The sequence below is a fragment of the Strix aluco genome, chromosome Z, assembly GCF_031877795.1.
Source record: "Strix aluco isolate bStrAlu1 chromosome Z, bStrAlu1.hap1, whole genome shotgun sequence".
NCBI lineage: Eukaryota > Metazoa > Chordata > Aves > Strigiformes > Strigidae > Strix > Strix aluco.
This window is the reverse complement of record NC_133971.1, coordinates 46,867,195-46,893,212: the sequence shown is the minus strand read 5'-3', so window position 1 is coordinate 46,893,212 and position 26,018 is coordinate 46,867,195. Positions and strand designations below refer to the sequence as shown.

At 38.4% G+C, this 26,018-nt stretch overlaps 1 protein-coding gene across 4 annotated transcripts in view; it reads right to left on the bottom strand.

The window, feature by feature from the left end:
* CEP120 (centrosomal protein 120) overlaps positions 1-22,642 on the bottom strand; it is a 47,868-nt gene extending 25,226 nt beyond the window's left edge. For 3 of the 4 annotated variants that reach the window (XM_074811847.1, XM_074811845.1, XM_074811848.1), the window contains exons 1-15: positions 22,440-22,642; positions 20,830-20,986; positions 19,808-19,922; positions 18,909-19,050; positions 16,621-16,769; positions 15,215-15,412; positions 12,904-13,131; positions 12,436-12,643; positions 11,297-11,410; positions 9,898-10,075; positions 6,997-7,146; positions 3,614-3,796; positions 1,207-1,303; positions 964-1,116; positions 215-304 (exon numbers count right to left, since the gene is read on the bottom strand). In XM_074811847.1, coding sequence (XP_074667948.1) covers positions 215-304; positions 964-1,116; positions 1,207-1,303; positions 3,614-3,796; positions 6,997-7,146; positions 9,898-10,075; positions 11,297-11,410; positions 12,436-12,643; positions 12,904-13,131; positions 15,215-15,412; positions 16,621-16,769; positions 18,909-19,050; positions 19,808-19,922; positions 20,830-20,986; positions 22,440-22,491 — 2,214 coding nt within the window. In that variant the 5' untranslated portion in view covers positions 22,492-22,642. The remainder of the gene's footprint in view (positions 1-214; positions 305-963; positions 1,117-1,206; positions 1,304-3,613; positions 3,797-6,996; positions 7,147-9,897; positions 10,076-11,296; positions 11,411-12,435; positions 12,644-12,903; positions 13,132-15,214; positions 15,413-16,620; positions 16,770-18,908; positions 19,051-19,807; positions 19,923-20,829; positions 20,987-22,439) is intronic. The other variant, XM_074811846.1, reaches the window with a different exon arrangement.
* Positions 22,643-26,018: the final 3,376 nt, after the last annotated feature.

The window sequence follows — 26,018 nt, the reverse complement described above, 5'->3', positions numbered from 1 at the left end:
CTAACCTAAAGGATTTCTAACAAGTATTCTATGATTAAGGACTACTTTTTATTTTTTGCACTGTTGTAGACTAGATGCATGCCTACCAGTAGGTGTGAAGACTTATCATAGATCCTTTGTTCTACGTTATAGTTACACAATACCTTGTCAAATTTTATAGTGATATGAGACTTATAATGAAACTTTCAGCAAGTATAAGAACAAATTTCCTTACCTTTTTCTTCACTAATGCTTCTCTCTCTCTATCTCTTTTCTTCCATTCTTCTGCAAGTGCTTGCATATGGGCCATTTCCTTCTTTTTAAGCTTTTAAAAGCAAAAAAAGGAACAAAACCCCCAAAACAGAAAACCAAACCAAAATTGGTGGAAGTGCAACTTTAAAGGAGAGAGTTCTAACGGAACTAAGTCTTGAAGCAAAAGAATTAAAAACTAAGTTTTGTACATTGACTTAAATAACTCAAGGTATGATTCTGATAGTGAAAGATATTTCCTACCCTTAAGTACAAAATACGAAGTAAGCCCAAGTTTGAGAAATCCTAAGAAACAGACACTAGATTCTCAGTAACTTTTGAAAAGAAGCATGTGACTCTAAGAACACCTAGAATGACTTCAAGAGTAGAAACACAGCAATGGATTTTGACTGAGAATAAAAGAAATACACGTATAATAATTTGAATCTTGAGTATCTACTGTACTTCATAAACAGTAAGGGAAAATTGTGAAGGGGGCATTCTATTTTACTTCCTACCACCTACTTCAGTCACCTAACAGAAAAAGCATTAACCTTCTTCCTTAAGATTATGGAAGATACATCTGAAGTTTTAATATTCTGTACAAGCAACATTTAGTTCTTATTTGAAACAGAAGCAAAGTTTAAGAAAAATTAAAAAAAAAAAATCTCATCAATTCTGATAAAGTTTCTCTGGCAGTCATGCAGTTTAGAAAAGAAACAGAAAGAGCAAAACCTGATTTTCAAAAATGTCCTCTTGCATTTCCTTCCACATTTCTAACTCCAGTGCTGCTTTGTATTCAAGAGTTTCTCGAGGTTCTGGATGGTTTTCGGGGGCACAACGAGGCTGAGTGTGAGGAACATGACGTTGTTGACCAGCACCTACACACTGACATAGTAACAGTGGATTTTTTAACTGGAAACCCAACTCTTCAATGAAGTGTTCAAGGAAAAAGGTTAAGATGTATGTAAAATTTACTTGAGAAGAATCTGACACCAGAACTTCTTGTATTTTCACAAGTCCGTAGTCTTCCAAAGTGATAGCATACGAAAGATCTGCAATTCTGTTGCCTGACCTATAAATAGCATTAGAATGTTATTTTAATGAAAACTGTCCTAAAAATATAGAAAATTAATTGTAAGACAACACACAAAACAACAAAGTTGAAGTGCTAAAAGGTTCTGTGTAAGCTCAGAGACTTTAAACAGTTGCCTAGATGAGAGCCCAAACACGCTCTCCCATGTATATTGTTTTAACTCAGGGACTGATTTATACATCTACAGTAAGCTTTCTGACTTTAACAGATAACTTGTCATTGGGAATCTATTTAACTAACAGCTTACTATAACCAACACATCCCTATAATAAGAGAATGATCCAAAATCGTACCTGCAGTCTTAAATCTTTCTAACAAATATACCTGTTGAATAGAGGTATTTCTGCTGACTTTGTTCTAAGATACTCAATGAAATTAATTAGTCTTGCTTTTTTAAATGTTAACAGTAACTTTCTAGTTATCCACAGTATAATAAATCACTCAGCATATTATGTGTGGTAAGCCATCCTTGGATCACTAAAAACACATTTCTGGAAACTTCAGCATGGATAACTGACACCTTTAATTCACTTACAGGTAAAGTATCTACCTGGTCTTGTACAGTTAAAAATTGTCTAGATAACAGATTTTAATAAACTAATTTGAAATCAGTTGCAGTTTTTGCTACATAGAACAGTTTGTCTCTGGCTGTCTCATCTCTAATCACAGACAAAATGTAGTAAACAAAGGTAGTTTTCTGCACAGAAAAATATTAAGAGAAGGAATATGCACAAATCATGTAATTCAAAGTTATCACTAGTCTAACATGAAAGTACACTGAGGTTTAGGCCTGTACTTGGTCAGAAACAAAACTACCATTTCAGTCATAATTACTCAATGATGCAAAGGCAACTACACAATCACCTGAAGCCTGGAAGCTGCAGAATTAGGTATCAAGTAATCTGCAACAAAAGGCTGCAGGAATTATCCATAGCTGTAGTTTTCACATAAATTCTCTTTCAGCAAATATAAAAAGAAAACACTACAATATTTTTACAAAGGTGCAATCTTCCACACAGTTATTTGCAAGGGGAAAAAACCAGCAAACATTTGTACTTCATGTAAGTTAACATAAATTACTTCATTAAATTCTTAGAGCTTTCTATCAGTCACTGATTAGAAAAAACACGATTCAAGGTAGTGGACCTCAGAAATCTGAGTAATTAAGTCAGTTTAACATACCAGTGTAAAAAGTGTTACACCAACAAGAGCAAAGCTAGAAAGGTATCAGGACAGAAAAATGCAGAGACCTGATCACATTTTGAGAATGCCATCTAGTGGTTATTACATTTTGTGCAAAATCAAGTTTCATTTTAACAAACTTATTATTGGTGAAACTGTGAACCTTAATGTACAGTAAGGTCATAAAGTAACTCTACAGAATCATGCCATGCTGGCTTTCACACAAAGAAGTTTAAACAGTCAGAGATCATTTTTCTGTCAGTTTGGGAGAAGGAAGTTATCAGTCTTTGTGTCAGTAACCTCAAGTTTCCTGTGTGTCAAATATAGCATGTTTGAATTATCTACAGGATTAGACCTTTAAAACTGACCTCAGTCTTAATAGCAATTATATTTCTTTCTAAAGGCATAATCAAGTTCCATTATCACACAGAAAAAGATGTGGGTCTAAGACACTGATGCTAACACAGTTTCAGCGTCTTCAACAAGTACACAGGCCAGAACTAACTATAAATTAAGTATCTTTATATATGTAAAGAACATCACTCCTCTGTGTAAATGAACATCTACCTTCATACAGAATATTAACTAATAACACTGCTCTTTCTGATGTACACAAGCTCAAATCCCTGCTACTATCACAGTATATAATCCTGGAACACAAAACCTCTCTACTCTGTAGGTATATCTGTCCCCCTAACTTCCACTGAACTCAGCTGCATCTAAAACCATACTATGGTCAAACAGTCTTAACTATTTTCTGTATTTTCAGCTTTTTGTAATCGTTAAGTAACTTCGGAAAGTGCCTCAGTAACATTTTTGCCAATTATTTATTTCTTTAATTTGTCTGTGAAGCTTACCCAAGATCATGATTATATAACAGTTTATTATAATGACTCTGGTAGTGGTGTGGGGTTGCACAATATGCCTGTGGCAATTTAACTTTTAATCTCTTGGATGCCTATTCCCACTGCCATATTGCAATACTCAGCAGCCTGTTTACCTCTTTGAAAAGTTAAACAGAAAGAGCTTGCCCTTTTTCAGGGAAATACTAAACAAACAATTCTTCAAAACTTGCTACAAAGTGGTTTTTTTTTAAAATAGTTTTACCCTTGTGCTGCTGTGACACTGACTGTTTCATTACAAGTCTGACGCCAGCATTGTTCACCATTACCACCCAAGAACCGAGTTTTTTCTGAAGCCAAAACATTTGAAAGCTGAAGTCTGGCCACCCCTAGAAGTAAGTCTTTAGCTGTTTTATCCTTGTGCCACAATTCAACCAGCAGAGGTAATCTGAAACAAAGAAGTGATTTTCGTGTCAGGCATGAACACAAAAAAGAGGAAGCATTCCTATTCATTTGTGAAAAGGATGTCATGTTCTAAAAGTAACTTCCCAAACCAGTGATGGTCACAATTGTCAATGACATTGGTTTACTGCCTCTCAGAGAGGTATGAGACTGACTGACTGGTATCTTCTCTATCACTTACTCACTTTGGTCAGATTTGGTCTCATTCCTTTCTCCAATTATTAGAAAGATCAATACTGCAGTGAAAGAGATTAACTGAATAATCTTAACAGACCTAAATGATCTTCATTTATAAATACTTGTAAATAAATTTTAGTCACTGCCACTTATAGAATACTCCACTTCTTTCAAAATGCCACTATTTGATGATTCTTTATTCCACATCTTAATCTGTTATTGAAAGCTGGGGGGACTACTGGGAAAATTGTGCCACAGTGCTCAACTGTACTCAGCTTCCTGGGTACCTGATGTATTTTCAAAGACATCAGATAGTCATCATATATTAAAAACAAAAAACGTACCTATTTCATTTGAAGTAATGCTTTGTTAAAACTATGCTATCAATCTTTAATTTAATAATTTACAGGAACAGCACGTTTCTGTAACTAATGATCCCTTCATATATACTCAAGAGAGAAAAGCAAGAATTTTAGAGTCCCTCACTTTAAATGTAAGTAACAGAGAAACTGGAAGAGCAGTCTATTAAATATTCATGGACATTAGCACTTGGATTCTTTACTAATTTCTGAAACTGATGATCTTAAGTAAAGATGTGTAGATCCTGGAATGTCTGGAAGATAATTTCCTGACACAGCTGGTGAGCAAACAGACCAGAGAAGGTGCCCTGCTGGATCTCCTCTTTGTGAACAGAGAAGGACTGGTGGATGATGTGGCGGTTGGAGGCCGACTAGGGCACAGCGATCATGAAATAATAGAGTTCTCTATTCTGAGAGAGGCCAGGAGAGGGGGCAGCAGAACTGACATGCTGGACTTCCAAAGGGCTGACTTTGACTTGTTTAGTCACCTGCTTGAAAGGATCCCTTGGGAGATGATCCTGAACGGTATAGGAGTTCAGGAAGGCTGGGCACTCTTCAAGAAGGAAGTCTTAATGGCACAGGAGCAGGTGGTCCCCAGGTGCTGTAAGAGAAGCTGGCAACAGAGAAGACCACCCTGGCTAAACAGGGAGCTTTGGCTGCAAGTCAGGGAGAAAAGGAGAGTTTACGGCCTTTGGAAGAAGGGACTAGCGACTCACAGTGATTACAAAGAGGCTGTGAGACTATGCAGGGCGGAAATCAGGAGGTCTAAAGCCCAGCTAGAAATTAATAGCCAGATTAATGTTATCCAGCAGTCAAGGATAACAAAAAAATGTTTCTATAAGTACGTCAACAGCAAAAGAAAGACCAGGGAGAGCCTCCATCCCCTGGTAGATGCAGGAGGAAACATGGTAACAAGTGATGAGGAAAAGGCTGAGGTGCTTAATGCCTTCTTTGCCTCAGACTTTAATAACAAGACTAGTTGTAGTGAGGGAATCCAGCCTCCTCAGCCAGAAGACAGAGACTGGGAGAACGACCCCCCTGCATTCCAGGAGGAGATAGTCAGTGACCTGCTGCATCACATAGACACACACAAGTCTATGGGACCGGATGGGATACACCCAAGGGTGCTGAAGGAGCTGGCTGGGGTGCTCGCCAAGCCACTTTCCATCATTTACCAGCAGTCCTGGCTGACCGGGGAGGTCCCGACAGATTGGAAATTGGCCAATGTGACGCCCATATATAAGAGGGGTCGGAAGGATGATCCGGGAAATTACAGGCCTCTCAGCTTGACTTTGCTGCCCAGGAAGCTGATGGAGCCGCTCATCCTGAGTACCATCACACAACACATGCGGGACAACCAAATGATCAGGCCCAGTCAGCATGGGTTTATGAAAGGCAGGTCCTGCTTGACAAACCTGATCTCCTTCTACGACAGGGAGACCTGCTTATTGGATGAGGGAAAGGCTGTGGATGTTGTCTACTTTGACTTTAGTGAGGCGTTTGACACTGTTTCCCACAGCATTCTCCTGGCAAAACTGGCTGCTTGTGGCTTGGATGGGCACACGCTTTGCTGGGTTAAAAACTGGCTGGATGGCCGGGCACAAAGAGTTGTGGTGAACCGAGTTAAATCCAGTTGGTGGCCGGTCACGAGTGGTGTCCCCCAGGGCTCGCTTTTGGGGCCACTCCTGTTTAACATCTTTATTGATGATCTAGACGAGGGGATCGAGTGCACCCTCACTAAGTTTGCAGATGACACCAAGTTGGGTGGGAGTGTTGACTGGCTCGAGGGTAGGGAGGCTCTGCAGAGAGATCTGGACAGGCTGGAGCGATGGGCTGAGGCCAACTGTAGGAGTTTCAATAAGGCCAAATGCCGGGTGCTGCACTTGGGCCACAACAACCCCCAGCAGCGCTACAGGCTTGGGGAGGAATGGCTGGAGAGCTGCCAGTCAGAGAGGGACCTGGGGGTGTTGGTTGACAGCCGGCTGAACAGGAGCCAACAGTGTGCCCAGGCGGCCAAGAAGGCCAATGGCATCCTGGCTTGCATCAGAAATAGCGTGGCCAGCAGGGACAGGGAAGGGATCTTGCCCCTGTACTCAGCACTGGGGAGGCCGCACCTCGATTACCGTGTTCAGTTTTGGGCCCCTCACTACAAAAAGGACATTGAATTACTCGAGCGTGTCCAAAGAAGGGCAACGAAGCTGGTGAAGGGTCTGGAGCACATGTCATACGAGGATGGGCTGAGGGAACAGGGGGCTTTAGTCTGGAGAAGAGGAGGCAGAGGGGAGACCTCATCGTCCTCTACAACTACCTGAAGGGACAAGAGGGAATGGCCTCAAGATGCACCAGGGAAGGTTTAGACTGGATATCATGAAGTACTTCTTTTCAGAATGGGTTGTTAGGCATTGGAATGGGCTGCCCAGGGAGGTGGTGGAGTCCCCATCCCTGGAGGTGTTTAAGAGTAGAGTCGACATAGTGCTTAGGGATATGGTGTAGTTGGGAACTGTCAGTGTTAGGTTAACGGTTGGACTAGATGATCTTTATGGATTTTTCCAATCTAGATGATTCTGTTGAAAAAATCTGAACTTGCAACTTCATTTACAACAAAAATTAGAAAAAGTGTAATTAAGATAAAAAGAATGCAAGTTATCACCTGAAGAATGTATCTTGAAGCTGATGAGGTATAGTTGCAAAGTCAAATGCACAGTAGGACTGTGGAAGAAAGACTTCCATGTTCTTTCTGACTTCTACAGGTGGGCTTGTCATAATAGGTGCTGCACTGCCAAAAAATGGATATGAGTACCTAACAAAAACAGTAACAAAATTAATCAAATAATGATTTAGGATATACATACTTTTTTTTTTTACCTTCTGCAACAAGAAAACCAGTTTATACCTCTTTTACTGAGGCATGACTTGTATTAGAGTTAGCAAAACTTGCACAAGTAGGTCCAACAATAGAATTTAGTTTTCAAATATTTGTGTTTTCATTTACTTCAGCCCTGATCCAGCTTCATTGATATTTGCTGTTGACAAAAAAGCTGTAATAACCTGTATGATCACAAGCATATGAATATTTTATTGAAATTCTGAAGTTATTACACAAAGTGAGCAGAGGAGAAAGGAATACTATATTCAGAAGCAGATTGCTACTTGAGAACATTTATAACTGAATTTACAGCTAAGACTGGTCTACCACACAATAACTGATAATTAAGTATACTTTTATACAGTGTCAGAAACATTTGAAAATTTCAGTCACATCTAAAGAATTTAAATTCCCACATTTTAATTCACCAAAGGTTAAATCATTTTATCAATATGATTTACAATGTAGCCTGAAACTACTCTACTGGCATGATTCAGTATATGATAAACTACAACAAAGGGGAGGCCAAGCAACTCTTGAACTCTGCTTAGCTCAAAATGATGATGCCAGCTATCAGCTAAGATACTAATAAAATAAATGCTGCATCCAATGCTGCCCCTTATAAAATTCCATACTTCAACTGTTTGTGCAGAACAGTTTAAAGAGCTTGTTTAGACCTCAATGAAATAACACTCCAAATATACACTGAAAAGGCCATTTTTCACCCTGCAACTTCTCTTAGCTTTTATCTGTTTGAATGTTTCTCCTTTTCAGTTTGTCATACATACATTTCTGACTGTAAAAACTGAAGTGCATGAAACAGCAGAACTTATTTGTTGCCACTGTTCTGAAACAAATTGTCTTATGAGGAGTGGCTGAGGGACCTGGGGTTGTTCAGCCTGGAGGAGGCTGAGGGGAGACCTCATCGCCCTCTACAACTACCTGAAAGGAGGCTGCAGAGAGCTGGGGATGAGTCTTTTTAACCAAGTAACAAGCAATAGGACAAGAGGGAATGGCCTCAAGATGCGCCAGGGAAGGTTTAGACTGGATATTAGGAAGCATTTCTTTCCAGAATGGGTTGTTATGTGTTGGAATGGGCTGCCCAGGGAGGTGGTGGAGTCCCCATCCCTGGAGGTGTTTAAGAGTCAGGTCGACATAGTGCTTAGGGATATGGTGTAGTTGGGATCTGTCAGTGTTAGGTTAATGGTTGGACTAGATGATCTTCAAGGTCTTTTCCAACCTAGATTATTCTGTGATATTAATTTTTGGAATGTGTGAAAAAACTTTTGTGTGATGAATTTTCATCCATTGTATGTTGTTTGCCACATACCATTTAATAATATAGTCTATACATAACACTATTAAATGATGCAATCTATTATTAGTTGTGTTTTAAAATATTCCACCCCTACACCTCAACCCCTTTTCACCATAGTTCAAACAAAGCTTAAGCTCCAAGAATCATTAACATGAATAGACTTCCCGCTGATCAGTTAAAGCTGTATCATACCAAACTCTGTCAGAACAACAAATACAAAGCAAATGCAGGTGCACCTCCACAGCCACAAATATTCAACCCTCTCAGAACGTATCACTATTCAGCAATATGCTTCATCATGTGCACCAGAAGGGCCCTAATGGAAACTAGAAGGCAAACTGTAAAAATGTCTATAAACCACGGAATTCTCATATGTCATCAGTAACTAATATTCCACAAGTAGGAATTTATTAATTTTTTTAAACAATAAAATCATCCCTGTATCTACAAACTCTTGATCCTAAACTCTAAGGAAAACCTAAAACAAAGCAAACAAGTTGATAAAAGAAAGTTTCACTCATCACTGGCAATGTTAAAAAAAACAACCAAACCCTAACCTGCATACAGATACAGGTTTCAACACCCTTTTAATTGGTACTGCACCTTTTTAGTTCTTATTCCTCCAACTTCACATTTACGTCCCAACTAACATCTGCTTATTCTCCACAAGTGCTCCCATACTTTCATGTTGACAGCAGTAACAAACTAATCTCTAAGCAATTGTTCCCGATTAGCACTGGTAGTTCTCTACTTTTGCTTCAGGCACAGAACTCATGCATTACAAAAAGCTTGTCTTTTTTATAACTCCACAAGTTAATGTAAGAAAAGATACTACTTCTCCCTACTAATCCTTGCTTCTTGCATGCAATGACTATCAATAAACCCTGATACTACCTCTCAAAATAATAATGCATTTACTACATTGGTTCTAGAATGTGCTTCCTTTAGATTCATTGTCACACAGAAACCAGGTGATCTGTCTCTTACTGAAACACTATAAGGAGTTCTTGATGAAGACATGGAAAGCTACAGAAATCACTCCTTTGATCAGCTGGAAAGGCAGGTAGAAAGTAAAAAGACAAGTAACCCTTCTTTTCCTCTACAGACTGAATGAGGATCTGTATTGTCCGAGCTCAGATATTCAAGCTCAATTTACAGTGCAGGTGATGTGTTACATACTATCTTTAATGCTCAGAAGTTTAGTGATGAGCCACATGAACATTCCAAAATATTTCACTACTGAAAATCAGCTACATAAAAGGCATCCAGTGGCATACTGCCAGCAATCATTCAGATTATGAAGGCTTTGTATTGAAAGGAAAGATACTGTTATTGCAAAGAATAAGATCAACAAAAAAAAACTGTACCTTAAAATGCAATTTATTGGAAAACCAACTTCCAGACCATGTATACTTCGTAAGTCTATTGAAAAGCAAAAATGATGAGAGGCTGCTGGAATGACAATTTTCTGTGCTGACACAGGCTCAGAAGAACTGGATGCATCCACAGGATGGGGTTGAGATGCAGCTACTGGAGCACTACCAGCTGAAAACACAGAGAGAATTTGTGCACATTTTTAATAATTTATTTGTTAAATGCAAGTATAGAGAGCTTGCTTCCCCAAGAGATTTCAATTCCTTGTAATATAAGCTAATGCTATAAAAATTAGCCACTCTATTTGTGTTACTGCTTCCAAAGAAAAAGCACCAAAACCCAATATACTTGAAATCTTCTTAAAAGACTCTGTAACTTTTTTCCTTTTTTTTAATGAATCTTCAAAGCTATGTAAGTATCTCACTGCAGAAAAGTTTAGACTAAGATACAAGATATTAAATTCTTTAGAAGAATGCTATAAGACTTCAGTTTCAACAGTTTACATAACTGTTCCAAGCCAACTTGATAGGCATGCATAAGAGGTGGGCTTACAAAAAAAACAACCCAGACTTTTGTAGTAACTTAATTTGCTTTGAATTAACTAACCTCTTTAGCTTGGGACTGAAAAAGACAAGAGTACCAGGTCAATTACAGTGCTCATGTAAGGCAGCATCAAGTATTGGTCTGAAGCAGAAGTTTAACTATTAAATAAACTAAAATGCTCTAGCTAGGTCTGTAAAACCACACCTGCTTATGTCCTCTGATCAGAACCCACCTACTGTGACATCCATTTTATAATTTAGGAAGCAGAAGTTGCAGTGAGTGCCTGTCTAAATGCATCCAGGCTTCTCAAGTCTTTGCACTGGGACCCAATACTACCCTCAAAGAGTAAAAAGGTCAAACTACAAGTTTTACAGACAGGGTCTCCAAAAGGTATCCTCAAAAAATGTTTAAGATAGTAAAGCAAAGAGAGGCAAAGAAACTGTCAGATAAACACTCAATTGTCTTTAAGTGGTAGTTGTTTTGATCCTCTTTCTTTATAACTACCTAAAATGTTTCCATTTTTCTAATTTTTAAAGAAACACATCATTCCTAGCATTTCTTCCTGCTTGGTTTTGAGTGTTTTATTTGCATTAACAATAATACAAAAAAGAAAAATTCAGTAATACTTCAACATGAGCTAATTAGCGCAACATAGGAAGGAAATAGTTTTCAGTGGTTCTGCTAAAATGTCACTAGATTGCTTGGTGCAATGAAATGGCTGAATAAAAGTTTAAGGCTGTCACAGACAGAAGAACAAAAGTTGCATACAGCCTACTGTTAAAATTCATTTAAGCTGCTACTAGATTCAAATTTCATTCAATGTACTAAATTCAATGAATTTTGCATTACTGGAATTTTGCAGATCTGACAATAGAGGTGACTTTGCTCTGCTCTGTGATTTGAAATCTGGAAGCTCTTCAGTATACTGATTGTTAATCTCCTGGCAAGACTCAGCTGTCACCCCTGAAAGATAAGTGTGAAATTACATGTTTTACATCTTACCAACACAGGGAGTTATAAAATTATTATTACTATTAATAAAAAAGCACAATCCTTGATTTCTTAACCGCATGTTCTGCCTGGTTCACAATAAATTTTCTTGATACATTCCAACCCTTGCTTAGAGAAGACCAATTAGGACTAGAAGAAAAATTCAGCTGAATTAGCAGACAAATCCTGAGAGCATGTTCTAGGACACAGATACTCCTCTGCAGAACTGGGTGTCTTTAGGACCAATCCCAAAAGAACAGTAATACAAGTATCATTAGAAAAATAATCATTTGGCTTTATTCATAAATCATCTCAAGACACATGTTCAGTAATGTTTAGCAAACTAAAATTCTTTCTTCTGAGCTTTACTCTATTATTATAATGTTTCTTCCTCTCTCATCTCTGTTCCTCTTTGACTTCTCCCCAACCAGTCCTCAAATCAAAAACAAAACAAGGGAAGTCTTAGAAGGTGATGTGAACTATTAAGTCCCTATAAAAGGATAATGTAAAAACAAACAAAAAACCCCCCAGTTGCTTGGTTTTGTCCATGGATCTGTACAGTATGAATGTTTGTTTTCACAATTTGTTATCCACAGAGTAAATTCATTAGAAATCTTTAAAATCCTACATATCCCCTGACCTTCTATTTAATAAGTGTCAACATTAAGCCACTTCATCTTCTCATTGAGCAAGTCAGTTTCTTCATGGGTACTGTACTGAACATTCCCACTCTCAAATTCAGGGAATTCCAAACACTTCTGGTATTATTTTTCAAGCTGATGACCATCCACATCACTTCTAATCTACATACCACCATATCCCCAATCTGGCCCTTCCATGTGTTTTCAACAACCACCATGTACAAATTACAACATTCATTCTCCTCCTGTTATTTGTTACATATAAATCTTAATTGCCTGAAATTTATCACCACAAATGAGTAGCACATGATCCAAGACCACACTTGACAACTAAGGAAAAAATTATATACCACATACCCTTTTTCTTTATTTTTGTCCCTTTTTCAAACTTCAGACTTTCCACTTCACTTTCTGTTGCTTCATCTTCTGTCGAAGAGGACCGGTTAGCTTGAGACAGGACATTCTGGGATCTCTGCTGCAGGGCCTCTGTTCTTCCACTAGTATGTGAAAGAACTTTCTCCTGTGGCTGTTTAGGTTCAGCTGGAGCATTTAAGGGAATCAAAGGCTGAATGAAATGATACAGATTTTTTTATTGATCATGGCTCGCATTGAAAAACTCTGTCTACAATGTTTTAAAGTTTGAGATTATTTTTCTGACATAGAAAAAAGATGCAATTAAAGGATTATTCATAGAAAGCAACTTATTCTTTCAGGTTTTCTTTTACATATGGAACTGTCAAATAGGACTTAGGAATACCTTTTTTTTTTTTTTAACATGAAACTATGCAATAGTGTCTAAACCAACAACAAACAAGAAAGCTCTACCTGGACACTCAGGCTCTCGCTTTGCAGAGCTACAGATACCCCAACAGTAGGAGCCATATTCGAAGGCCACTGTGGCAGTTTCTGTTTAGCTCTATTTGGTGGAACAAGGACAAATGCTCCTTCTATTGTCACAGGGTATTGATCAATCTCCACATTTCCTTTCTTCAGCAGTCCAGACAGGGGTATTTCAGCACTTCCAAGAGACTGGTCCCCACAGCAAAGATGAATCTGTATACATACAAAAGTGCTAGAAAATAACTGGCATGTGCATTTCCACTTGAACTGTCCATCCTCTACTGAAGGTAGTATAAACATGACAAATTAAAACCATTGTCCCTAGTCTAGTCCCTGTATGCTGAGAAGGGTTTTGAGCACTAAAACAGCAGCTATGAAATTTCAGTATTAAGCAGGTAGGATTTGCCCAGTGCTAGCATACTAGCAGATGACTGCACTGCCCCTCTGAGGACCTGTTACATCATCCCTTCTGGAGGACGAATTCAATAGTCTGCAGCTTCTAAACACAGCACAGATTCTTGCTCTTAATGTACAGGCATATAGAATGCATGACTAAGTTAAAGGAAAAAGTTATTTGAAAGCTCAGTCTTCACACATATATTTAGACACCACTTAGATAGTAAGGATTTTTGGAATTAGGGAACTGTGTTCTTAATTCCTGCTAAGAATTATTATTCCTTTCTCAAAACTTGACTCAACTCTTTCTTTCTTACATATATAAATTACGCTGTGAAGGGAAGATGGAACTTAAATAAACAACACTCTAAGGTAATTTATCTTCCTCAAAGTTACTCTTTGAAACTTACATACCAACTTACTCTTTCCCAAATAAGTGTCACTTCAGTTTTGTTTTAGCACATCAGAACACTGTATTCTGATCCTTAATATTTATTACACTTAATATATACTTCAATGCTAAAAGGTGTCAGCTGCCAATATACACACTTAGGTGTGTATATATATGTACATACACACATATATACAAATACAATCAATCACACACAACATACATACACACATACAACCCCCAGTCTAGCAGCTAGCACCTTTTACAACTCAAGTCCCCATTTTCAGAAAAAAGTGTTAAGTATTAAGGATTGGAATACAGTGCTCTGATCCTATATCCTAAATTTTAAGAAGCTGAGTAGGAAGTCAGAGAAAGAAAACTGTAAATCAAGATGTGGATCTAACTTCACAACAACTCTTGTTCAAAAACTTGTTTTTAACATGATGAAAACACTCGTAATTCTCTGTATGTGTACATATATATAATATATGCTATATTAAATACTTTATTTCAAGACCATAGACTATGATGAAGTTCCAAATACATCAGTGCATATGTTTCTTCAAGAACTGTCATTAGAAAAATATTTGAAGTTGAAACAAAAAAATCTGAAACAATGCAAGGTTTAAACAGAAACATTCTTAAATTAACCTGGATAACAAAGCTAGAAGGATCTGTAGAAGTTCAAAGAAAAATAAAAGGGTCCAGATCCAAGAGTCTGTATAACTAACACTGTCTTATTTACCTGCTTAGTTATTAGAAACCCTACCCTCAACCAAACAGTCTCTTGCTTCTTCAAGAGTTAAGTGTGAGCCAGACACAGATTGGCATAAACACTTTCAATAGTACCCAGTATTTATAATCACAGAATCATTTAGGTTGGAAAAGACCCTTAAGATCACTGGAGTCCAACCGTAAACCTAACACTCCATCTGCACCACTAAACCATGTCCCCCATTTCAAGGGGTAACTAAAGATAAGCAATATCCTGTAACAGCCCAAATATGGCTGTAATGTATTTAAAAATAGTATCTGGCTAAGGAGTAGGGAAAAAAGCCAGACCTCCCTTACTATTCACAGAGTGCTGAGGACAGTGATTTTAGAACTTAGGCAAGAACAACCTGAGCAGCTGGTGGTGGTGACTTTATCATAGGCAGCACAAAGCAGGACTATGGGTTACAGGTGGTCTGACTGCAGAGCAGGTCTCAGAGCTCTTGAGAATGCCACATTATCTCACTGGGAATATCATGTTTCAGCAATACCTTTTATCATGATATGTAACCCAGCTTATTGCAGCGACTGTAATAAAGAGACTTCACTCCATCTGAGCTGAGAAACTTGCTGCTAGGTTTTCCCTCCTATCAGGAAGGGAACCAACTTACATCTGAGCCAAAACACTGTAATACAACCTAGTTTTGGAAAGACAGATGCTTTCAAGTTTCAGCCTGAGCCATGTTCGATTTTTTATTTTCATTTATTTTTGTTCACATTCGAAAAGAAACAGCTTACCTGCAATTTTGACTGTGCAGAAAGATAAACTTGAAGGACATCAGCTGTACTACGTATTCGAACTGAAGCTCTTTCTGGCTCAAAGTTTGGATTAATTAAATCAGTAAAAGGTTCATTTGTGACATCATTTCCCAGTAATGAGTAATAGAAAAAAAACTCAGGCTGTCGTTCAGGAAGCTTCATAGTACTAGGAACTAACTAAAAAAAGATGCAGAAAAGAAGAATGTATCTTTCACTAATGTACAGTTACAGTAATCCTTAAGAATTAGCCTGGAAATTAAAGACCTTACAATGATCTCAAATTACTGAGCAGCTGACCTAAATCCTAGCTTGTACTACACACATAAAGCAAAAGCTTTTATATTAACACTCAAACTGAATTTAAAAAAAAAAAAAAATCTTACTTTACAAGCATACCAATAATTTGCAAAATGATCCATTTTGCATACCTTTAAGATTTACTGGCACCAAAGGTAACTGACATCATAGATTCAATAATGCACTGCACAAATATTCAGAAATAAGCAATGCCTCCACAAAATATTTATAGTGTCAATACACAATGCAGATTAGATACTGAGTTATGTAAGAATTTATGTGATTGAATAAAAGACTGGACTGCCAGAAACAGCTACTTCATCCTGTAGCCACTGCAGCTGTGAGTTCAATACCTAAAAAGGCACAAGCTACCCAAGTGACCACAGTAAATTTACTTCACAAGGCTCTATAATTCTGACATGGAAATTTATTTTGTCTGAAAAAAGGTAACAAGACTGAGGAGAGTTTATCATACACTATGAGTTATGGATCAGTTAAAATCACAATGGCTTGGAGTAGTGACTTTCACAGTAACTTGGCCATAGCTATGTTTCTAAATCAGACAATGTGTATCAGTGTGGTACAGTACAGCATAAACACAGCAGCTGAGGTCTAAACTTGAAATAATCACATTAGCATGGCACTTCATCCAAGCTAATAAGTCCTTCCCTTACGCAACATATAAACTCTACCATTTCATGTATCTTATGGATCTGAAAGCTATTTTGTCTTGTTTGAACTTCAGCACATGGGCACCACATTGAAGACTGATGATATCCATACACATACTTTTTATACTATTTTGTAATATAAATGTATGCATTTCATACAAGTGCATAATTTAAAGTAAATGCAATTCTAGTGCTCCAAAAAAATTCTCATCTTTCATCTGTAATTTTATATGTAAACACTGCACAAAGTTTTGAAATTCATATTAATGCATATTGTATCAATATAGTACAAGGCTATGTATTGCAAGAAACTTCCAAGACAACCAAAAAATTCTAACTAGAAATAAGGCATGGGAGGGCAAAAATACAAACGTAGGATAGTACTTCTTAATAACTACACATAGCAAGGAAACAAACCTGTTCCAACTGTGTGGCAAATGCAATGGTTACAGACAAGACAAAGTAGTCTCTGCAATACTCTGCTGGTCCAATTTGATGATAGCCCTCTTCTTCATTCAAGATTGGTACAATACTTTTAGGGTCTAGCCCGGAACGAAGGACAGATGCTAAGAGAGAAGAAAAAAATATTAAGTAATTTGTGACCTTATTAATTGCTGCAGGAATCTTATATATAACTGTAATTCTAATTATTGCAAATGTGGAAAGAAAAAGTACAAATAAAGACCTTGATGCTTGGTTCCAAAGCATATCAACATAAAAAGATCCCTAATTATACTTAGGTATAACTACAAAAAAATTCTAAATTTAATTTCTATTCAGTGGGTACAGATGTTACTTTGAACACTAGATAGAATGCTAGCGCATATTTTTATTTAATGTTATAGTGAGTAACATTACAGCGACTAGAAGTTTATTTCATTATGTTAGAGTCTACCACGGTGTTTATTTTACTCATGAAAGGAAATGCAAGAAAATAACTGCATATAACAACTTGTTCAATTGTTGAAAGAAGTATGATGTCTCATTCCACAGACTTTTGGAACGTTTCGTTTAAAGATTTTTCATCTGAAGCCTTCAGTGCATAAAACACTGTTTATTGGTATCTACTTTATAGTGCCAGTAATTAAATACATTTCAAAGCACCTCAGGTCATGCCAAATAGTAATAATCGCACAGCACTTTTGGTTGTGAACCAAAAGGCTCTGTTTCAAACACTGGAAACTTTAGACCCCTTAGGTCAGTGAAGAACAACAACAAAAAAATCAAATTCTAGGAATCCTAAAAGGAAAACATCTCCTTAACTATCTGACTAGACTAGAACCAGGTAGTCTAGTTTTGCCATACCCAATGCTTGGAACATTAACTTTAAACTTGTGAAAATCTACACATTTGTTTTCCTCCATTGCCTAAATATGATATTGACTAATCTTGAGATGACAGAAGAAAGGGAAAAGCTGGCAGACTTGTTTGTATCAATTATTCAACAGAAAGCATGAAGTGGAAGTCAGTGCTGGGTGAACACAGAAGGGATTTCTTGTATTTTTGCCAGTGTCATGAGTGGTAGGAGAGCCTGCAGGCAGAAAGATCACAAGGGAAGTACAGATTACCAAATCATTTACATAATGCCTTGCCTCCTTTGCAAACTTTACAGAATGCATAACTCCCTGTGCTTTGCTGTGAACCTGAAAGGATTGAGTAAACTAAGTGATTACACTGGAACTTCCAATATTGTCTTAACGACTCTTGCAGTGCCGTCAAGTTGTCAATGTCTGGGCCAGAAACCTTTTAAAACACTGCCACTGACCACTTTGCTTTTACAAAACCACAGCAACAGATCGTAAGTAGATGATGAATTTAGAATTAGGAAAAAGTTACCTTCAGAGCATGAATATGAAGTATTGTAAAATAAATAGGAGAAAATTTGTTGTAACAAGAGGTTCAGTTTTTAGAAGTGAAGTAGATAGGCTTTGGGGCAGGGGATGAAGGGGGAGGTAAATCTGTTTGCTTTGGGTGCCTTTTCCGGTTTTTAAATCAAGTTTCTAAGGATTTGTTTTACCTTTTTTTTAATAAACTGCATTAAAAAAATCCCAGATTAAAAAAATGACTGAAAAGCACCACATATAAAAGACTTATACTAGTGTTAATATTTGAGTTCTATTAGATTTTTGACAGATTTTACTCATCACTTTTGAGAGGAATGTACAAGGGAATCCAGAAGAGGAATGAGTCCCAACAGTTCATTTAAGGTAGATGTTACTCCAATAATTTATACAACATAACTTAAGTACTGCATGATTTAGATTAGATGAAAAACCCATCAGAAGAGAGAAGCAGCCTACCCGGCAAATGAAATATTGCACTGATTTATAATTCCAAGCCCAAACTACTGAAGCTGCATTCTGTACAGAAGCTCTTCTCATTTCTTTCATTACAGAACTTTCTAAAGGCCTGAAATAAAAGTAAAAAGCCCATGGGAGTAAATTGGGTTCCTCATCCTTATTTTAAAGATCAGTTGGTTTGCAACTCTGTCCACCTGAAAGTCACACAATTATCACAGTAAATCATCCTTGTAAAGTTATTACCACAAGGTACACTATTCAGCTGTAAATTATTTGTATTGGAAACGCTATGAAATTAAAATACTATTGAGACTTAAAACAATGCATTTGCAACAAGTGATATGTTCATCTGGCACAGGAACATTTTTAATCCAAAGTGAGTGATATTCTTATTAAGTTACTTACCCCTCCCTTGTCTAAGGGGTGCCTCCTTTGCTTTAAAACCATCAACCAGTGCTTTTGAATCAGTCTCCAACACAACACCTACTTGTATTTCAGATTTAAATTTAGTGTACTTGTTACTAAGCAGAGGATACCATTTTGCTGCCTACATGATAAAAAACAAAAACCAAAAGCATTTAAAAAACCATGAAAATAATATAATATTGTTACAGAAAAAATAGACTTGCTCTAGCATTTCTAATTCATCATCTACAGAAATATATCTTGGTTTTTATTTCCAAACATTTGGTCTGTTTTGAGTATGCTATTATATGAAAAGATTATATAGAATGACTCCTAGAAGACAAGCTGAACATACTCTTTTCCACTGATTTATTCAGTTAACACATTAGCAAGAAAAATGTCATAAATCTTTAATTAGAAGAGAAAATCTTCAAGTTCACAACTGAAAAGTACACAGTAAGTTACGAGGGTCACAAATCCTTAAGAGGCATGATGTCAAAATAAGACACCAGGGTCCTGTTATGACCCATATCAGAGTTACATTTTCATCAAGCACAACACAGAATTTTCATTAATTACATTTTTATAAACAATTATATCATGTTTACTCTATGCTGTGTTAAGGGGCTAGAACTTCTGATCACCTAACACATCTTCATAGAGGCCCATTAGAAAAACTTAAGACTTGATTTGATGATGGACACTCAATACAATTGCTCAGTGTCAGTTGCTTTGATAAATTTTTCCAGGCAATTAAATTATGGAATGGCTTAAAAGTATCGCTTACAAGTGTTCCAATTCTCAAATTCATAACTGCAAGATTGCTACAAAAGTATTTTCATTTGACCATGTTCTGTGTCAAAACATAAATTTTTAAAGCTTTATACCCCATAACATACCTGTTTCTTTTCCTGCACAGCCCTTAAATCAAGTACAATATAGCCTATATTCTCTTTAGCTGAAGATACAGAATCCAGTGCAAAACACTGGAGTTTGATGGGTGTACGCTGCAGCCTGAAAGAATAAATCAGTTGAAATACAGAATGTAAAAGTTAACTCTCCAATTAGTTCACAAAAATAATTCATGTTTCAAGCATACCAATGCTACAATAGTTACATAACTAGTTTTAGTAGGTCAAAAACTGAGTTTATATTGAACATCTGAAAATTTGTACTTAAGTAAGAGAATGAACAAGTTGATAAATTTTGTAAAAGGACCATATTGGAGTCTCACAGAGCCTCAAGTGCCGTTAAAAAGACATTAGTGACAAATAAATTCAATCTCATCCACGCACAAGAACTAAGCATTGCACCTCACGTGAAACTGGAATTTCACTTGTGACAGTACCTTAAATATACGACTTATGCAAAAGATTTTTGTGCAAAGCACCTAACCATACTTAGAAATAGAGATGTTTAGCACAAGGTACATTTAGGTGTTTTTCTTTTGTCAAACATCAATGACAATATGGCCTTTTTAATGTCTTTGAAAACGCAGAGGTAATAATATAATGTCAAAACCAAACGACAGCTATGGAAACATCCAATTTCTCAGCCCTTCTATTTGACATTTTCAAAAATACTTTATGTAGGCTTTTTAGGCTTGAAGTTAATTCTATGTCACTATACATAAGAAAGCTTGAATCCAAGGCTTGAACTAAAGCACTGTTAATTTGCTTTAAGCTCTTGGGGGTTTTTTCAGTAGCATAAAAACATATCCTTTAGAATTTCTTTAATATCACTTATCTTGACACATACTACTTTTGTTTGCTGTGGCAACATTATAGTAGATCAGTGTACAGCTAAAACAAAGTTTATAAAAAAATTCAGACGACGTTAACACCAAGATTATATTTCAGTAGCTGTAAGCACAAGAAAATGAAATTTTATCTCCAAATTAGACTTAACTTTCCAATGTTACCTGTGTTGATGAAGTGCTTTCCTATCAAGTTCCCAAGCTAATTCCGTAGCAAATTCTGGCTGATCAGTATGCTCTACAGGATCAGTAGCCAACTGTTCACCATCAAACTTTGCTTCAACTATAAGCACATGCTTGGGTCGTTTTGGAAAATAGCGTCCTGTAAAAGAGTGTAATTGTGACGTGCCATCACTAAAAAAGAAGTGAGAGCTCAGATTTGTGCCATAAACCAATTACATAAAAGTACATTTCCCACATCACCTTTCCTGTGCTTCCTCTAAAGCGATGTTCTTCATACAAAAAAAATGTCTTCCTACTATGCAGAAGAAAGACGAACATAACATGAAACAGACTATTTATGAAGCATCCTCAAACAGGAGACATTTAAGTAAAAAAGAATAGAGAGAAAGAAACTAGGCAACTAGTATGATTTAATTTTATTAAATCTATGATTGGGAATAGATCACATGAACAGGTGAGAGACACAGATTGAATGTTTTGCCTCTACTGCAGATTTTATCACTGTCCCATATCAAAGCAGCAAAACACGATCTAATGAAAGCACTGAAAGGTGTTTTTCCAACTAATCGTTGCTGGAAAAAAAAAACCCAACAAAATAACCAAAACACTACTAGATTAGGAGAGTGCCCAGAGTTGTACAGAATTTGTCCTGGGTTCAGCATCATCCCATATTCTGATTAAAAAATGACAAAATGAAGCCAACACTTCTAAAATTTACATATATCACAATGTGAGGAGGGGCTATATGCATGTCATAAGACAGGATCTTATTTTAAAGCTACCTTGACAAACTACAAATGGACAGACATAACAGAATTTACTTGACAAAGAGAAGGCACTCAGCGAAAAAAAACCCCAAACAACCCAAAACAGGAAAAAACAACTGAACAAGCAAAAACCTCATACTCGCACACTAATAACACCTCAGTAAGTGTATAATCTCTAGAAATACAAGATGAAGAACGATTAGCTAAGTACTAAACACTAAAAAAACCGCTTACTGCAGACTGCTAATAGGGGATAGAAACACCAGAATGCTACTTAAAAAAAAGTGGTAGACACTTGAAACGACCCCGATCATCGTAAGACACCCAACGTTTGGGCCCAAAGCTTTCCTGAAGCGTGGCGCAGCTAGAGACCCCAGGACTCGGCAGCGATTACGGCGCCTCCGCAGCCCGCGGGGTCGGGCCAGCGACGCCGCGGTCCGTAGCCGGAGAAAGAGGACGATGCGGTGCAGGGCTGCCTTCGGCCGCCCACGGGCTCGGTTCTGAGGGAACAGCGGCAGACGGCCCTCCGCACCCACTGGGAACGGCAGCGATATGGGGTTTAAACAACAACACAGGCCAGGCGAATTTTCAATGCAAAAAGAGAGAATTATTTTCAGGAGAGAAAGAATACTTTCATCATTCATTTTAAATAATACTCTGGGTAAATACCTCCAGAAACAAACTGAGGACAGTATGTCCCGGCTGTAAGAGATGTCCGTCCATAGCTTCATTAACGTAGACAGCTCATTAAGTACAGCTTGGCTTACCCCGCTCGCTCCATCTAAGAAGACACATTCGGAGGTAGCGACACAACCCCCCATTTACCTTCCAGGACGGAGACGACGATCAGCAGCCGATCGGCGACCCTGGAGACCATCTCCCCGCTCTGCCCGGGGGCTGCTGGGGCGGGGACGGGGAATCGCAGCCGCTCAGGAGGCACGACGAAAAGCAGACCAAAACCCCCGCCGCCACTTGCCACCCTTTTACCGCCTCGGAGCCTTTAAACGCCAACCGCCGCCTGCCGCCGCACTTCCGCCTAGCAACGGTGGCCCCGCCCGCCGCACCGCGCGCCACTTCCGGCGCGGGGCGCCGTGGGCCCGCCCCGCCGCCCCGCCCCCGCCCCCGCCCCCGCCCCCCCCCCCCCCCCCCGCCGCCCTGCCGGACGCTGCCGGCGGCATCTGGTTGTGGCGCGCAGCTACCCCCGAGGGCATGTCGGGCTGCCTCGCGTCATCCGTCTGTTTTCTGGCTTGGAAATGGGGCGTTTCAGGAGAGGGCGGAGGTAAAGCTAAGCAGCTGCTCTTTGCCGTAACTCAGCCCCTTAACTACCTCGCCACCGGCGGTGCCGGCGCACGCGCGGCGAGAAACCAGCGTTGTGCGCAGTATCGACTGAAGAAAAAGTAGTCGAAAACCTCGTACACATAAATAAAAATACAAATACGACATTGTAGTTTTCACAAGAACTTTGCATTGGCAGTCGACAAATACCGGCCGCTGTAAAGACATCCTGTCCAAAACCAGCGAAGTTTCATTATTTTTTTCCCACCGTGATGAGTGGCAGTGCGGGGCAATTTGAATCTAGTTCTAGCAAAATGCAGCTTTGTCATGCTTAGATAATTTTTTAAGGTATTCTGTCTTCCATATGAAGTAATAACCATTTTTATGTTTACCATTTTATTAGATAGCCTGTCAAAAACTTTGCACTGACATAAAATCCTTGTGTTTTAGTAACAAATTCCAGAAAGATACCAAGTCTCAGTTTACAAACATCAGGAGAGGGAAACCACTTTCTTTTTGCAGTTTATTCTGGTTCTGAAACACTGTAAATGCGTTTTCCTTATTTCTGAGTTGAATCTGCCTGAGTAGAGTTCTGGCTGGTGCTTTTTGTTGTGGCATCTTCTATTGTATAACACTGCATTTGGCATGACAACTCTCTACATTTACAGTCTGGGTTCTTAAATTTTCATCACTAACAGCTTCTGCAAACCAGGTTCTATATACTTTTTAAAGAAGACATGGAGGCAGACCTCTGAAAAGTGAGTAATTTTGGCTGGGATGGAACACAATCACAGATGATAAAAATATACAATTTACCTGGCAGCTTTTTTATTTGAAAATTGATTTCTTTTGGTGTGCTTACTGGAAATAATGTCTTCTTCTGGTGACTTAAATGGGTTTATTCTATATCACAGTCCTGCAGTTTGTAATCAGAAGAAACTACTATATCAGTAAATAAAGATCTAAAAAAATAAATTGTTTATTCTAGAAAGTAATGCTTTCTGTCTGAAAAAAACTAATTAAAAATTATCCCTCAGTTGGGCATCTCCTTTACCTTACAACAGTCAGCTATATTTCATCACTTTTTGTTCCCTTTTATTTTTGGCTTTTCCTCACTTTGTATGTTCCCATATTTTGTTTCTCTAACCTTCCTAATCCCATGAAAGATTTTTCCACTTTCATTCTTACCTCCTCTGCAGACCAACACCCCAGACTGGTATCTTCCTCTGGGGACAGTCTTCATAGTCAGGTTTTTTCCTTTTTAATTCCTTTGCTTTATTATGTACTGCTTACCTGAATAAAGACTGTTGTCGTTTTTCTCAGCTGTCTTTCTTGGAAAAAATAATCTCAAGTCCCAAAATTCCTTCTGTTAGTCATATTTTTCTGTGATTTTATTAATTTCTGTTGCCCTTCTCTGAACTCTTAATTAGCCCTCACCCTTCTTTGTTGACAGTGCCTGTAGATGGATAGACTGTATCAGGGAAGGCCACCTTAGTGTTTTCTACAGCAGAATTACTGTGTGTTTTCCTGCACGTTCTCCACTTTCTTCTTGTGAACTAGGGATGGAAAAACAATCACTTCTTGTAACTGTTACTGCATTTGCTTTTTGACCATTTAGCAAGCTGAACTGGTTCAGTATGGGGTCAGACAAATGCCAGAGCCAGCACAAAAGAATGACAGCATGTGGCTAACAACGCTGGTTTATGGGTCTTTGTGTCTGCACATGGGAAAGCATGTGGGATCTCCCCTTTTGGCAACAGCAAGCCATTAAATCAGGTCACCTACCTTATGAAACTTTATCCTTAGACATTCTCTTCCAGCCCTAGCCTGACTTGTATTTTTATGTTACAGGTATTAACTGCCAAGAGCCTCATCACCATTAACCTTTTCCAGTAAAGACTTTAAAAAAAAAAAAAAAAAAAGCAGAGGGGTAAAGACAGTAAGAAGACATTAGGACCTCCTTGGTCTTATCAGCTTCATTTGTTTTGCAGTACACCATCTTTGTCTAATCTTCTTAATCACCACCAAAGGCTTTTTCTTATGTTTTCATAGTCTTGCCTAGCTGTATCTCATCTTGTGCATTTGCCTGCCCAGGTGCCAGACTGCAGGTTATGCCCTGCTCTTTTGCCAGTACCAGACACCAGGAGTAAGCACACCTGTGGGAGGTATGCTCAGGTAGAGGAACGCCCCTGCTTAGTGGCAGAGCTGCAGGAGGAGGTGAGTAGATCAAGGAGTATTAGAGAGTGCTAGAGAGAGAGAGACTATTGAAACTGCATCCTACCTTCCCTGGGACTGACCTGTCAGTCAGACAGGATGTATGGTATGGAGACTTCCCTATCCTCTCTTCACCCAGCAGAATGTGGTGACTTAAGGGATAGGGGCAATGGTGACAAGTTCCTGCCCAGCACAGCAGGCACATCTCTTCTGTGACCACGCCACCTTTGCAGCTGCCCTTGCGTAACAGGTATGAGGCTCTGCAAGTGGAACCGAACAATGACAAGGACAATGGTTCATCTAGGTTGGAGGTGTCGCTGAGGCCTACGCCCTGCGTCAAAACTGCTTCCATATAGAAAAAAGATGGGTCATTGTCATGGGAGACTCACTTCTGATAGGAACAGAAGGTCCAATATGCCAGCTGAACCCACTTCTCAGAGAAGTCTGCTGACTCCCTGGGGCCAGGGTTAAAGATGTGACAAGGAAACTTCCTACCATGGTACGGCCCTTGGATGGTTATCCATTATTGATTTCTCATGTAGGCAGCAATTAAATTGCAATAAGAAGTCCAAGTGCAATCAGATTTCAGGGCCTTGGGGCCACTGGTTAAGGTATCAGGAGCAAAAGTAGTGTTCTCTTCTATGCTACCAGTTGCAGAGAATGATAAAGGAAGAAACAGGAAGATCCATCATATCAATACCTGGCTCTGAGACTGGTGTCACTGGCAAAATTTGGTGGTTTTTGATCATGGATCAGTCTACATGACACCAGGCCTGCTGGCAACAGATGGGGTACACCTTTCTGAAAGGGGGAAAAAGAACTTTGTGCAGGAGTTAGCACAGCTCATTGAAGAAGTTTTAAATTAGATTTCAAGGGGGAAAGGCATAAAATCAAGCTTGCTTAGAGATAAGCCTG